Source organism: Tursiops truncatus, chromosome X, assembly GCF_011762595.2.
Source record: "Tursiops truncatus isolate mTurTru1 chromosome X, mTurTru1.mat.Y, whole genome shotgun sequence".
Classification (NCBI taxonomy): domain Eukaryota; kingdom Metazoa; phylum Chordata; class Mammalia; order Artiodactyla; family Delphinidae; genus Tursiops; species Tursiops truncatus.
In genome coordinates this window covers 120,636,723-120,650,057 of record NC_047055.1, presented here as the reverse complement: position 1 = coordinate 120,650,057, position 13,335 = coordinate 120,636,723, and the positions used below count along the sequence as shown (strand labels likewise).

The 13,335-nt window shown below is 48.9% G+C and overlaps 2 protein-coding genes and 1 long non-coding RNA gene across 5 annotated transcripts in view; 1 reads left to right on the top strand and 2 right to left on the bottom strand.

Moving 5' to 3' along the window:
• Positions 1 to 784, bottom strand: part of MID1 (midline 1) — a 671,868-nt gene extending 671,084 nt beyond the window's left edge. For both annotated transcript variants that reach the window (XM_073798991.1, XM_033849640.2), the window contains exon 1: positions 602 to 784. The gene's annotated coding sequence lies outside the window, so the exon portion shown is untranslated. The remainder of the gene's footprint in view (positions 1 to 601) is intronic.
• Positions 785 to 1,023: 239 nt separating this feature from the next.
• Positions 1,024 to 11,393, top strand: HCCS (holocytochrome c synthase). The gene is made up of 7 exons (XM_004327299.4): positions 1,024 to 1,170; positions 1,973 to 2,107; positions 5,188 to 5,339; positions 6,159 to 6,307; positions 7,035 to 7,154; positions 9,178 to 9,264; positions 9,878 to 11,393. The coding sequence occupies exons 2-7, from the start codon at positions 2,005 to 2,007 to the stop codon at positions 10,074 to 10,076; spliced, it is 810 nt and encodes a 269-aa protein (XP_004327347.1). The 5' UTR covers positions 1,024 to 1,170; positions 1,973 to 2,004; the 3' UTR covers positions 10,077 to 11,393.
• Positions 3,500 to 13,128, bottom strand: LOC141277584 (uncharacterized). Of its 2 annotated transcripts, XR_012329198.1 has the most exons (4): positions 12,644 to 13,128; positions 6,575 to 6,651; positions 5,859 to 5,923; positions 3,500 to 4,005 (listed from the first exon to the last, which is right to left on the bottom strand). It is a non-coding gene; the product is annotated as an uncharacterized lncRNA (long non-coding RNA). The 2 variants fall into 2 exon arrangements; XR_012329199.1 differs by lacking the exon at positions 5,859 to 5,923.
• Positions 13,129 to 13,335: the final 207 nt, after the last annotated feature.

Here is a 13,335-nt window from a genome sequence, read left to right as displayed (position 1 = left end):
GAAACGAAGACCCAACACAGCAAAAATAAATAAATTAATTAATAAACTCCTACCCCCAACATCTTAAAAAAAAAAAAGGTTCTCATGAACAGCTTCGAGAGAGTGATAGAAAGACAGGGCAAAAGGAGAAATGGAACTGTGATGCAGTCACAGTGGAAGCCTCAGCTGACCCTAGGAGCAGCTCTGAAGCTGGGATGGCCCTTCTGAGTTGTCGCGCTTGAGGCTAGGGGCCTGGGCTTAGGTACCCTTGCAGAGACGACTCAGAGGCAGCAACCTGTCCCCAGAGAGGGAATGTGATTTTGCTTGAAGCAGTTCTCTTAGGCAGAGGGCGATTCCTGGAAAGAGACTTCACAGATCCACTACGGTGATACAGAAAGACATATGCTTCTTATTAACACTTTAAAAAACAAGATAAACTTACTTTAATTTCAAAGTAGTGATGAATAGTATTTTGAGACAGAAATAACCATCATATGTGACATTATTTCTCTGTGAGTGCTACCAGTGCCACATATAGCTAACACTACTAGGATTGGTTGCCTGCCTTCCTGAAGGGAAAAAAAAGGCTAAATTTCTGCTACAGGCAAGTGAAAATACAAACCTTCAAATCCACACACCCAGTTAAGAAGACCTGGGGAGCCGGGACCTTGTTTTGTTCATTTTTAGATCTCCAGAGTCGGCCACAGTTCTGCACACCTACTGATGTTTCTTGAGTCATTACTATAATTAAAACTGACGGGATACAATTTAAAAGATAGAAATTTTAAAACGAACTCTTCCAAAGCAACGCCTCCGCAGCCTGAAGCAGCTACAGCAGAGAACGTCACTCTACGGTAAGTCTCTGGTCCAGCCGAAGCTTCTCTCTGCCCGCTCTGGCCAGGAGGGGCGGGGCCGGCGAGGGACACTCGCACTTATAGGCCGAGGAAGGAGAGGGCGGGGCCTGCTCCTCCGTGATTGACGGAAGCCCTTCCCTTTCAGCCCGCGTGCCCGCCTTCCACGCGCCCGGAAGTTCCGCCTTCGGAAGAGGAAGTAGCGGCGCTCAAGAGAGCCTGCAGTGACCGGGGCAGCCTGCAGTGACCGAGCGAGGGGAAGGAGGTGCCGGCGGGTCGCTGCCACTCCGCGCCGGAGTTGGCGGTTAGAGGCGGGGCCGGAGCCCGGGACCGGAGTCAGGTGCGGAGGGGCGGGCTGGCTGAGGCCGTGGGGGTCTGAGATCCTGGGATTCGACGGTAGCACGCGCGGGGACCGTGCCAGGAAGACTCTGGCCGCGCCTTGCCCTCTACTGTCCTTTTCTTCCTTCCTCTAATCTTTTTTTCTACGCCATACCCTTCCCAGACTCCCAGACCCTCGCTGAGCTCCAGGGCCGGGGGTCTAATCTGGACTCAGTGGGCTTCCTTTCTCCCATCGGATCACCACCTAGAACCCCCTTCTCCCCAACCCCGGGCCTACACCCCCTCGCTGTGACATGACTTCTCAGGGACCTCCTCACGTCACCGCCAAAATCCGCACACCCTTAGAAACGTGTCCCCAAAGGTGGTGTAGATTTCACACTAGTATTTCCCAAAGTGGGTGATATGCTAAAGCTCCACTTCGAGGGCGAAGTGGAGGGCGAAGTGGCGTCCCTGCCCAGCACATTTCCATAAGGGTGACGAGGAGGAGAAACAAGCGTTGGCCAGATTAAGAACACTAAGGGGGCTTCCTTGGTGGCGTGGTGGTTGAGAGTCCGCCTGCCGATGCAGGGGACACGGGTTCGTGCCCCGGTTCGGGAAGATCCCACATGCCGCGGAGCGGCTGGGCCCGTGAGCCATGACCGCTGAGCCTGCGCGTCCGGTGCCTGTGCTCCGCGACGGGAGAGGCCACAACAGTGAGAGGCCCGCGTAGCGGGGGAAAAAAACCCCAAAAAACACTAAGGGAGTAGTTGGAGCCCAGGCATCAGCATTAATCTATCTCTTTGCTCTGGCACCTGTGAATTTAGACTTGCTTGGATTCAACACTGCGATTCCAACCATGGGTTTGTCTGTATCTACCCCTGATGTTGCAGTTCAGACGTCAGATCATCAGACAGCAGCCCCGCCTTCGGGATGCCCAATGCATGAAGAGAAAATGAAAGGTAATCTACCCTTTGTCTAGGAAATAAAAACGAGAATTCTCAAAAGAATCCTCAGGAGACAGTACAGCATGCTGGTGAGGCGCCTAGGCCTGGGAGTGAGGCGACCTGGGTTCACTCCTTAGGTTGTTACTTACAAGTATGTGACTGTAGACAAGTTACTTCTCTAAGTCTCCACCCATCCTCTGTAAGCCGAGGATATAATAACGATATTTCACAGGGTTAGTGTGATGGTGGAGATAGTACATGAGAGTGTAGGGATTCTTCCCATACATCAGCCCCCACCCCCAGAGTTTGCCATTGTCTACTTCAGCGGTTCTCCCCCCCTCACCCTGCAGGGCACCTGGCAACGCCTGGAGGCATTTTTGCTTTGTCATAACTGAGAGAAGAGGGTGTGTCTAATGAGTAGAAGCCAGGAGTTCTGCTAAACATCCTGCAATGCACAGTGCAGCCCTTAAAACAGGCCCCAAATGTCAAGAGTGCCCAGGCTGAGAAACCCTCGTCTAGATCTCGCTGTCTTTCTTTACTAAGACAGCTTTACTCCTCCATCCGTTGGAGTACTCTCTGTGTAAAACTAAGGCATTGCCGGGACTTCCCTGGCAGTCCCAGTGGTTAAGACTTCGCCTTCCAATGCAGGGGGTGCGGGTTTGATCCCTGGTCGGGAGCTAAGATCCCACATGCCTCACGGCCAAAAAACCAAAACATAGGGCTTCCCTGGTGGCGCAGTGGTTGAGAGTCCGGCTGCCGATGCAGGGGACACGGGTTCGTGCCCCGGTCCGGGAAGATCCCACGTGCCGCGGAGCGGCTGGGCCCGTGAGCCATGGCCGCTGAGCCTGCGCGTCCGGAGCCTATGCTCCACAACGGGAGAGGCCACAACAGTGAGAGGCCCGCATACTGCAAAAAAAAAAAAAAAAAAAAAAAAAAAACATAAAACAGAAGCAATATTGTAACAAATTCAATAAAGACTTTAAAAATGGCCCACATCGGGCTTCCCTGGTGGCGCAGTGGTTGGGAGTCCGCCTGCCGATGCGGGGGACGCGGGTTCGTGCTCCGGTCTGGGAGGGTCCCATGTGCCGCGGAGCGGCTGGGCCCGTGGGCTGTGGCCACTGGGCCTGCGCATCCGGAGCCTGTGCTCTGCGGCGGGAGAGGCCGCAGCAGTGAGAGGCCTGCGTACAGCAAAAAGAAAAAAAATGGTCCGTCTTAAAAAAAAAAAGTCATTGTATGATGGACTTGCTGTTCATTTTTTAAGTGCAAAGGGGAGAATGGAAATGCTTTCATTTTTAATCGGTCCACCTTCCGCTTTAGATTGTCCATGTAAAAGTATGGCCTGAATTCACCTGACGTGTGACTTCTTGTTTTAAGACGTGAGGGCAGGAAGCAGTGTTGCATGCTTACTGAGTGCTGACACTCCCTTGTTATAACAGTTATAGCTTTTATATAACAGTTATAGCTGTTCATTCCCTCCGTCAGTCAGCAAGGATTTGCTCCCTGCCCACTCTGTGCCAGGCACTGATGGGTTTTGTGCGTTTGTTTTTGCACTGAGAGAACAGCAGTGTCCGAAACAGACAAAAATCCTTTGCCTAGTGGAGTTTACATTCTCATCCTCATAATCCTGCATGGTAGGTTTTCCCCCTGTTTTATAGTTAAGGAAACTTTCAAGTCACACAGCTAGTAAATGGCAAAGCCAGTGAAAATTCTGGGACCTTGGATAAGGACCAGTCCAGTGCTCTTCTGGGCTTTCTTCATACAGGAAAGAATGGAGGCAGACTTGGACGAAACAGGTGTGTGCCTGCTCTGAGCATCCCCAGGAAATCACAGAGCCCTGTGTACGGTTTGATTTCATTCGCTGTGTATCCAGGAGAGCCGTCAGCTGAATTTGCATTAGGAAAGAATGTAGGTATCTGTAGGAGATCGAAGGGGCTAGTGGTTATATAATACGAAAAATGTAAACAGGATTTTCTCTGCAACACCCAGCTGGGACCAGTGGCCCAGAGAAGATTGGCACTTGGAATGGTGGCGAGGAGAGGAGATGGAACAAGTCTCCCTCTACCCCTCAGGAGACAGCTGTACAGGGTCCTAGGGAATGAGGGTCTGGGAGGAGAAGCAGAGGAAAGGAAGTGAAAGGAAACATCTTTTTTCGTGTAGGGCACCCAGCATTCAGTGTATTCCTGGTGCCAACTGCTGCTGCTTAAGATAAGGGTTCCTTTACACAAGCGCTGTCTTCCTGGGCCGTAGCTCTCCCAATGCCTGCCCCCCACCTCCTGAGTCTACACCACCTTCTGGGTCCGCACACTCGCTTCCAACAGTACCCAGGATCCTTGGGCACTCATTACCCTGCCCGCTGCTGTTCTTGCAGCTGGAGAGCTTTCCTCTTAAGTGGCATCTGGATCCTACGTGGATTGTGGAACGTTTTCTTTCATGTGTGCCCTTGCTTGATAAACTTGCTATCTGCTGACAGGGAATAGAACCTCGGCCAAGTGCTAATTTTCTGTGCCCTGTTTTAGTCCTGGAGCAACGCACAAGCAGAGTGGCATTCTTTTCTCCAGTAGCCTTTCTGAAGGCTCCTCTGCTCATTTTTTATCTCCTGTCCCCAGTCCCTGAGAGAAGGCCTCAGTAATGAAAGCCTGGCCTCCTGTGTCCCGGTTGGGGTTGGATCTTGTCTGGAATTTGGGAACAGAAAATCAGGGAGACCCAGTCACATGTGGCCCCCGGCCCCACGGAGGTTCCTCTGTAGCAGCTCACAGCAGCTACCTTCCACCCCTTACTAAAACCCTGGTGTGGGCAGTAGCTTCTCTTGCAAATGCTGAGGCTTTGGGGTTTATTTTTACTAGGGGAATGACACAGTAAGCCAATGGGTACCCCTTTCTCTTTCAAGGGGCAGGTAAATTTATCGAACCTTTTGCTGGTCTTTAGGATGTTAGAATGTTGACTAGCTTAACTCCTGGCAGCTGTGAACAGTAGCAACCTGGCTTTGCCTGTGCTGGTGGGTCATTAGTCAAACATTCAGCTCTTTGGGCCCAGGATGAGAGAGGCAGATGTCCTGCCTTTGTGGTGACACTGTTTTTACCCTTCAACTATTTCAGGCGGTGCAGTGCGTGCCGAGCCATCTGACCCAACCTGTGGGAGCAAAACGGACTCTGTGCCTGCGCACCAAGAACGCGCGTACGAGTACGTGCAGTGTCCCGTCACCGGCGCGATGGCTGAGAATAAGGAGAACCTAGATCCTTCTAACCTGGTAATCCGCGCCCGGCCCCTCTTCCTAAAGTTTTTATGCAGAGATGCTTTTACAGACTCCAAGACAAACTGCTAGGATTGATTCTTCTGTCCTTTGAAAACAGAGAAGTCTGATATTCCATCCACAGTGAAAATCTAGAATGTGTCACTAAGTGTAGTTTCAGAGAGCACCTGAGAAAGCAAAGGGCCATCCCGAAGCCCCAGAGTGGGCTGACCAGGAATAAGCCAGGCCAGAGGACATTGCCTTTTGGGATAGAGTTTTAGGAGGGCAGGAAATTCAGTTAGGAGCACAGCTAGAATTCGGAGGTGTTCGTGGTCTGGGGAAACCTCGTAGGCACGCTGCAAGATTGGGGCGCCTCTTAAGGCACACCTGGGTGCCAGCCTGTACGGCAGTGACAAGGGTGGTGCAGTGTCACGTGGCAGCCAGCAGTGGAATGCCATCGAGAAGGCAGTGGTATGCTGCTATCTGTCTGTCTATAAATACACACATACAAACACACATGTATATACATAGCCCCACCTTCTCTCTTCCAGGAATTTGTAGCAGTTCCTGCCCATCATGGTATTAGTTTTTACTTTTTAATCCTTGAGGAGAAAGAGACCAAATTTTTAAGTACAGCGTGCATTTACCATTTATGAGAACTCAAAACAACGAGGAGAAACAGCCAGATGACCTGAGAGTCTGCAACTTTGATGTCGCTGGTCTAATAGGGAACCTGTGCTGTGTTCGTGATGCCTTGCTTTCTAGGAAGTAGTTCATTATATTGTTTCAACTTTATATCTCTAACCTTTTTTTAAAAAACCCACTTATTTTATTTAGATGCCACCACCTAATCAGACGCCAGCCCCCGATCAGCCGTTTGCACTATCTACTGTGAGACAGGAGTCATCTATTCCGAGGGCAGATTCAGATAAAAAGTGGGTTTATCCTTCCGAACAGATGTTCTGGAATGCGATGTTAAGGAAAGGGTGAGTGAGTAAGCACATTACTGAGGGTATAAATTTGCTCGTGAATCTAACGTCTTTCACATTTAATTCTTAGATGAATCAAATGTGAAAGAGGTTTTTAATCCCCCAGACGTACAGTAAATGTTTATAATAATCAACTGATTTTTCAGACTCATCAGAATATAAGTGCAAGGCCAATGTATTAGGATTCTCCAGAGAAACAGACCTAACAGGATGTGTATGTCTTTCTATACATATAGAGAGATTAGTGATAAGGAATTGACTCACAGTTATGAAGGCTGAGAAGTCCTACAATCTGCTCGGCAGGCTGGAGACACAGGAGGGCCGATGTTTCAGTTCAAGTCCTAAGGCAGGAAAAAAACCGATGTCCCTGTTGGAAAGCAGGCGGGCAGAAGGAATTCCCTTTTACTGGCAGAGGCTCAGCCTCTTTGTTCTGTTTCAGCCTTCAGCTATTAGATCTGGGCACTCTCTGCCCATTTAAATGTTAATCTCATCGTAAAATTAACCCATCATAGCCAGTAATAGTTTAAAAAAAAAAAAAGGTAACACTACTATATAAAATACTTGGGAAAGGTAGGGAATCCGTGATGCCAATTGAAAAAGTGTCACCTTAAAAATAGATGGATCCTTGATATCTGGGTAAATCTGATTTTTGGTGACTCAATGAAATGAATACATGGCATTCTCAGTAATATTTGTCAAGTTTTACCAAAATGTTCTTTCCTAGGTGGACATGGAAGGATGAGGATATTAGTCAGAAAGACATGTATAATATCATTAGAATTCACAACCAGAACAATGAGCAGGCCTGGAAGGAAATTTTGAAGTGGGAAGCCCTTCACGCTACGTAAGTCTGTTTGAAGTCTTAAAAAACATCCTTCCGGCATCTTCCTAATGTCATTGCCACTTTCTATGAAAAGAAATAGAGAAGCATTTTATTCAAACAATGTGCTATTCTGATAAAACATTTTAGGTAGTGGGCCTGTTCCAGACCACCCCGCTCGGCCATGTGAAATGGCAACTAGTTAATTATGCTCGTGGGTTTGGTGAGTCCCAAGTACAGAAAGGACAGAGCAGGGATGGCTCGTCTCTGCTCCCTGATGCATGGGGTCTCAGCCACCGAGACCCAGGGGTCAGGGGTGGCTTTGACAGCCGTGGGCTGGCATCTTCTGGTAAGTGATACCAGCTGTCGGCCGGGACACTTGCCCATGGCCTCTAAATGTGGCTGCTTTGGCTTCTTCACACCATGGTGGCTGGGTTCCCAGAGCTAGAGTTCCAGAAAGCGGCAGGGAAGCTGCCTCTCCTTTGATGACCGCCTGCCCAGATTCAAGGGGAGGGGCCGTAGACGGCAGCTCTCAACAGGAGTGTCAGAGTCCACTGCAAGCAGAGCATGGGGGTTGGGAGATTCTAAAATGCTCTCTGCCCACAGGGAGCTGGGAAAACCAGTTTTGTTTGTTCACTCAGCAGCGTTTATTGACTCCCCATTAGGAGCAGACATCAAGAGGCATCTTTGCACACGGCCCTTTTTCTCAGGGAGACTAACCAAATGCAGTTGTGAGCTAGTGGCGATGGGCCATCAGTCTCTTCAGGGCCGCGGTCCTCATGCCGTAGCTGCATCAGCATCACCTGCGGGTTTGTTAAAATACCGAGCGCTGGGCCTCACCCCTAGGGTTTGTGATTCAGTCAGTCTGGGGTGAGGCCCAAACTTAGCATTTCCAGAATGATGGCGGTTTGAGGGCTCCCCCGGAGAAGCGTGGGGCGGAGGCTGGAGTCTCCACGGAGCCAGATTTGACCATGGTCGGTGGCTAATATTTTTAATTCATGGCAAAATGCGAGTGATTAATTTCTTGGGTAAAATCCACGTAATGATTTTTAAGGTGCTGTTTGTTTTTTCATGCTTGGACTCTGAAGTTCATTAGTCACTCCCTGGGTGTCACTTGGCCACGCTTCCCCTCTCAGTTCCCCGGGATAGGCAGGCGTCATCCTCCTGGCTGGCTCGTGACGGGGGCTCCGAATGTCTGCAGCCACTTGTGCTGAAAGTGTGCTGTCGTTAGAGCCGAGAAGGGAAGGAGCTCGGCTAGTCCTCGCCTGGGGGCCCGTCACACTCGGGGTGCTTTGCTCCCTCCCAGTTCATTAGAGAGACCCGCCCAGGCCGAAACCTGTCTCAACAATGACAGCAGCTGCCCAGACAGGTGGCCTCCGGGAGCTCCCCCTCCCTCCACAGGGGCCGCTGCCGTGTGCCTCGTGCTAGGCCTACCGTGACCCCCCAGTGCCGGCGCGCGGGCCGGCGGGCACCTGGGACGTCCAAGCCCAGGGTCTGCCCAGAGGCTGAGTGGACTGTCTAGGCAGAACCTTGCCCTCCGTCAGCTTGTATGCAGTTACTTAAAGAGATGGTTCCAACACTGATGACATTAGTTCCTAGGGAATCAGCCAGCAGTTTTCTTTCCTCACGAAGGCTGTTTATTGGTTTCAAATGAGAGAAGAGTATAGGATTTTCGTATATTCATCTGAAAAAACCCCAGCTGCTCTTCGTGAAAGCGAAGCGTGATGCCCGATGCCTCACACTTTCCTTCCTGAGAGTGTACCCCCACCCCATGTGGAAAGGCCCTGTTTCCTCACTCCTGCCAAGAGCAGCGCAGATGTATGGAGCGAAAGGCGGGGAGTAAAACGTACTTGATCCAGAAGTAAAGCACAGAATTTTTAACGAATAGGGCTATTTCTTTGAATTTTTTCGAAGTTACCTTTCTCTGTAAATGTGGTATTATGTAAAATGCCTACAGAAAAATGTGTATCATTGAGAAACTGCAACACCCTCTTTTTCAAGGGAAAGAAAATATTTTAATAGAGTTTTCTTCCTTGGGAATTTCTAGGGAGTGTCCTTGTGGGCCATCACTGATCCGGTTTGGAGGGAAAGCGAAAGAGTATTCACCAAGGGCGAGAATTCGTTCCTGGATGGGGTGAGTGTCAGTGCAGACATGTTCTTTTCTGTTCCTCAGGTCAGGGTCTGCTTTCTCTTGGCAGCAAAACCAGACAGTGGAAGAACAGTGGTGCTAACTTCCAAAACGTCACCGGCGCCCAGCCGTAGACCTGCGCTCCCGCAGGGCGGCCGCTGGCGGGCGGATTGCTCAGGGCGCCGCGGGCTGCTTCCTGTCTAATTCTTACAGGATTGAACCAAGCCATCTTCTGTGTTCTCGCAGCTGTCCCCTCCTCCTCCCGCGCTCCATCTCTGTCCGCCTGTGCAGTCAGCGCTCCTCTTGTAGTCGGATTTGCAGCTCACACCCGCATTTCTGCAGGACCTCAGCTGACCTCCCAGGCCTGGGCGTCTTTCCGCCGTTGACCTTATTCCCTTGCAGCAGATAAGCTGTCCTCTGACCGGGGCTCCTCCGGCCCTCCAGCCCCACCAGCCTTCAGCGCTGTGGACTGTTCTGACCTCCGAGTCTCACCTCCCCTTAGACGTGGACTCCGAGAGCAGGCCTCCCCACGCGCGGCCTCACCGCCTTGCTCACCGCCTAAACCCGAGCTGAACACCCCACCAGCGTTTTAACCCCCGCCGCCATGTTTTCATTCCAGGTACGAGCTGCCTTTTGACAGGCACGACTGGATCGTCAACCGTTGCGGGACAGAAGTCAGATACGTCATTGACTACTACGATGGTGGCGAGGTCAACCACGACTACCAGTTCACCATCTTGGACGTCCGGCCGGCTCTGGATTCGCTCTCGGCCGTGTGGGACAGGGTGAAGGTCTCCTGGTGGCGCTGGACTTCCTAACCACTGCTTTGTCAGACATGGGAATATATAAACTATTTTTTTTTTCTGAGCAATACATTAAACTACTTTCCCCAAACTGAATTGCACTCCTGATATAATGGGAGTGTCAAGGGGGTCATCACACCTTACATGTCACTTAGCAGAGGGCACTCTGCACGTGCTCTTCTGAGCTCTGTTTCCACCTTGCAGTTGATACTGCATCATTTTAAGTCGTCTTCCCATTTAGAGAAGTGGGAAGCACTCCCTGTAGCATTGCCTGTGTATTTAATCTAGAAAAGTCTGAACAACCTCCGAGAAAGACCTTTGCTTAAAATATGAAGAGAGCTGCTTTTTTCCTCCCTGTTTTCTCTTACATACTGACACGTAGATCTGAAAGCCCATGGGATGCTCAGGAGCTCTGACCTGGTCCAGTGTTTCAATTAAAAGTGTTCTGTTACGCTTTTTAAAAAGTCACCAACATTTCTAAAGTCCCTGCGATCCAGTAGTGAGCCCTGAGGGAAATGCGGTCACACACTGGAAATGCGCTCAGCCAGGCTGAAGTGTGTCTGGCTCTGCACATCTTCGCTTCTGTGACTTTTTCACACTGGACCTTGATCTAGAATAATTTCAGCTCCCCCATGACTTGATGATGCACGTGCATTGGAGTATATGTTTTAACTTTTTAAATATTTTTGTTTTAATTCCAATTGTTCTGATATGTAACTCTGCCCGCCCCCCGCAAGCGGGCCTCACTGTACTGGCATTTGACAACTTAATCCCACCCTTGAGTCCCATTCCTTCCCCTGCCTGAAGCCCTTCTCTGCTTGGCCTCATCTGAACCATGAAGGTCTGGCTGAAGTCGCAGTGCTGGGGACAGTCCCACTCTAAAACACGATTATATTTTGTCCACTGTTGTTAGAATTCACAAGGAGAATGTTTTTCCCAGATGTAGAATGGTTGCACCAACTCACTGTCTCCGTTCACATTTGTTTTTTTAAGGGAGCTCTAAGTTTGCCATTGAAATTCTTTATACCAGTAAAATCCATACACTGGTTGTTCAACTCACAGCAGCATGTTACAGATGACTGTTGGTGGTTGTTTTGGGTTTTTTTTTAAAGTATTAATAATATGAACTCCTTTCATTTGAGTGCTGTAGTGTTAAATTAGTAGATGGACTAAAGTAGCAGTTTGGAGTGATCCATTTGGTATGAATTTCATTTGTTGTGTCTCTTTTGTGTGGAGTTTTAAAAATCCAACAACCCTAAACTCTTCTACATTTCAAAATACTTGTGTGTTTTCAAAGAAAATAAAGCTGATAGTTAACAGGTTTTGAAAATCTTTTAAGAGTAACTTTACACTTATTTCATCAGACAGATGAACTATTTCTAATCTGAGGAAAATAATTACTGTTGGCATGTGTTTTGGTCCTAAGTGTCATTGAGTAAGCATAGGTTAAGGCATTATTATGAGAAACCACGTATTGTAACTGGAAACTGAAAATTGAGCCGCAGGCAGGGAATCACCCCTTTTATAGGGTTCTAGTATTTCTTGAGAAAAACCACCTCTAAAGTAAACTGTCAGGTGAACCTGATGACAAGATCATGTTTGTACACCATTACTCCACTCCGAGAGAAGACTAGAATCCTGGATATGAGAGCTGCTTGGTGTCCAAATTCTACTTGATTGTATCCAGGGATCAATACTTCTCTGCTCTGATAGGGGATTTCATTTATAACTTGAAATCAGTTTGGATATTCTCCAGGGTTTTAAACTAAGTCTTCAGTCGTAGACTCTTCAGAATCAGAACAAACTACTGCATCTAAGGCTAAGGATTAGCAAACGAGGTGAGGGTTTAAACTGGGGCTGCAGATGAAAATGCAGCAGTATGCCTAGTGGATAAAGAAAACGTGAGGGAGATGACTAGTGTTCAGCCATGATAAGGAATAAGATCTTGCCATTTGCAACAGCATGGCAGGACCTTGAGAGCGTTATGCCACGTGGAATGTCAGACCCGGAAAGACAAATACCATATGATCTCCCTTATATGCGGAATCCCAAACGGCCACAAGCACCCAAAATCCGGAGCTCGTAGGTAGGACGTTGACATTGATGTTGGCGCTTGCCCGAGTGCGGGGCGGGTCTCCAGTTACAAAGCAGATAAGCACAAAGTGCAGCGTGGGGACTATAGTTAGTAAAACTGTAGTGCATATTTGAAAGTTGCTAAGAGAGTAGATAACTAAAGTCACCACAAGAAAGGAAAAGAAAATTTCTAAGGTGACAGGTGTTAACGCCTTCTTGTGATGATCATTGTACAACATATACAGATATCGAACCATCATGTTGTACGCCTGAAATTATACGGCATTAATTATACCACAATTTTAGAAAAAGAAAAAAAGAACGAGTGTCCTGGAGGCAGACGGCTGGCTTAGAGCCACGACTCAGCCCTTCACTCATCTCAGTATCTCTGGGCCTCAGCTTTCTTGGCCATAAAAAGAATTAATAGAACTGACTTTTCGTTTGTTCACATGGCTATTACAAATACCATCAACTGGGTGGCTTATTAACAATAGAAATTCATTTCTTACCGTTCTGGAGGCTGGCAAGTCCAAGATCAAGGCACTGGCAGATTCGGCGTCTGGTAAGGAGGGCCGGCTTCCGGGTTCAGGGATGGCGTCTTCTTGTTTTGTTCACGTGATGGAAGGGCGAGAGAGCTCGTTGAGGTCTCTTTTATAGGGTAACTAATCCCATTTCTGAGGGCTCCTCCCTCATGACCTAATCACCTCCCAAACCACCTGAAAGCACTTAGAGCCTGCAGCTGGGAAAGGCTTAAAGAATGTCAGCCATCGCCTCATCATCACCAAGGGGGAAAAGGCATGGATGGGAAGAAAAGAAGTACTGAGAAATAATCCCCACCCTCTGACTCCTCCCAAGAAGAATCTGTCTAGAGGGGGGACGGCAGGGCCTCCTCCTGATGTGGAGGATTGGCAGGTACTCAGCTGCTTGCTCTAAGCGAGCTCACGTTATTTAAGATCGCTAAAGGGAAAAGACAGGTAGCAGCAGTCTGACCTTCTAAAGGATATAAGCACAACAGGGTGACATTTGGTTTACTTAATGTGCCAGATCCACTCGACAAAAATAAAGATTATAATTGGGCCCTTGTGCTTCCTCATTTGAAATGTAGCTCATTGTGTCCTCAGGATCACAAAGGTATCCCATCCATGGAAACTTAACGCGTGCCCAGATTCAACGTGGATTGACAGTGTTATGTCTACTGCAA

What these genes read in the sequence shown, in the direction of transcription:
- HCCS (XM_004327299.4), top strand. Translation starts at nt 2,005, where the DNA reads ATGGGTTTGTCTGTATCTACCCCTGATGTTGCAGTTCAGACGTCAGAT. An exon ending in TGGGAAGCCCTTCACGCTAC is followed by an intron (nt 7,155 to 9,177) that starts GTAAGTCTGTTT and finishes GGGAATTTCTAG; the next exon opens with GGAGTGTCCTTGTGGGCCAT. An exon ending in AGAATTCGTTCCTGGATGGG is followed by an intron (nt 9,265 to 9,877) that starts GTGAGTGTCAGT and finishes TTTTCATTCCAG; the next exon opens with GTACGAGCTGCCTTTTGACA.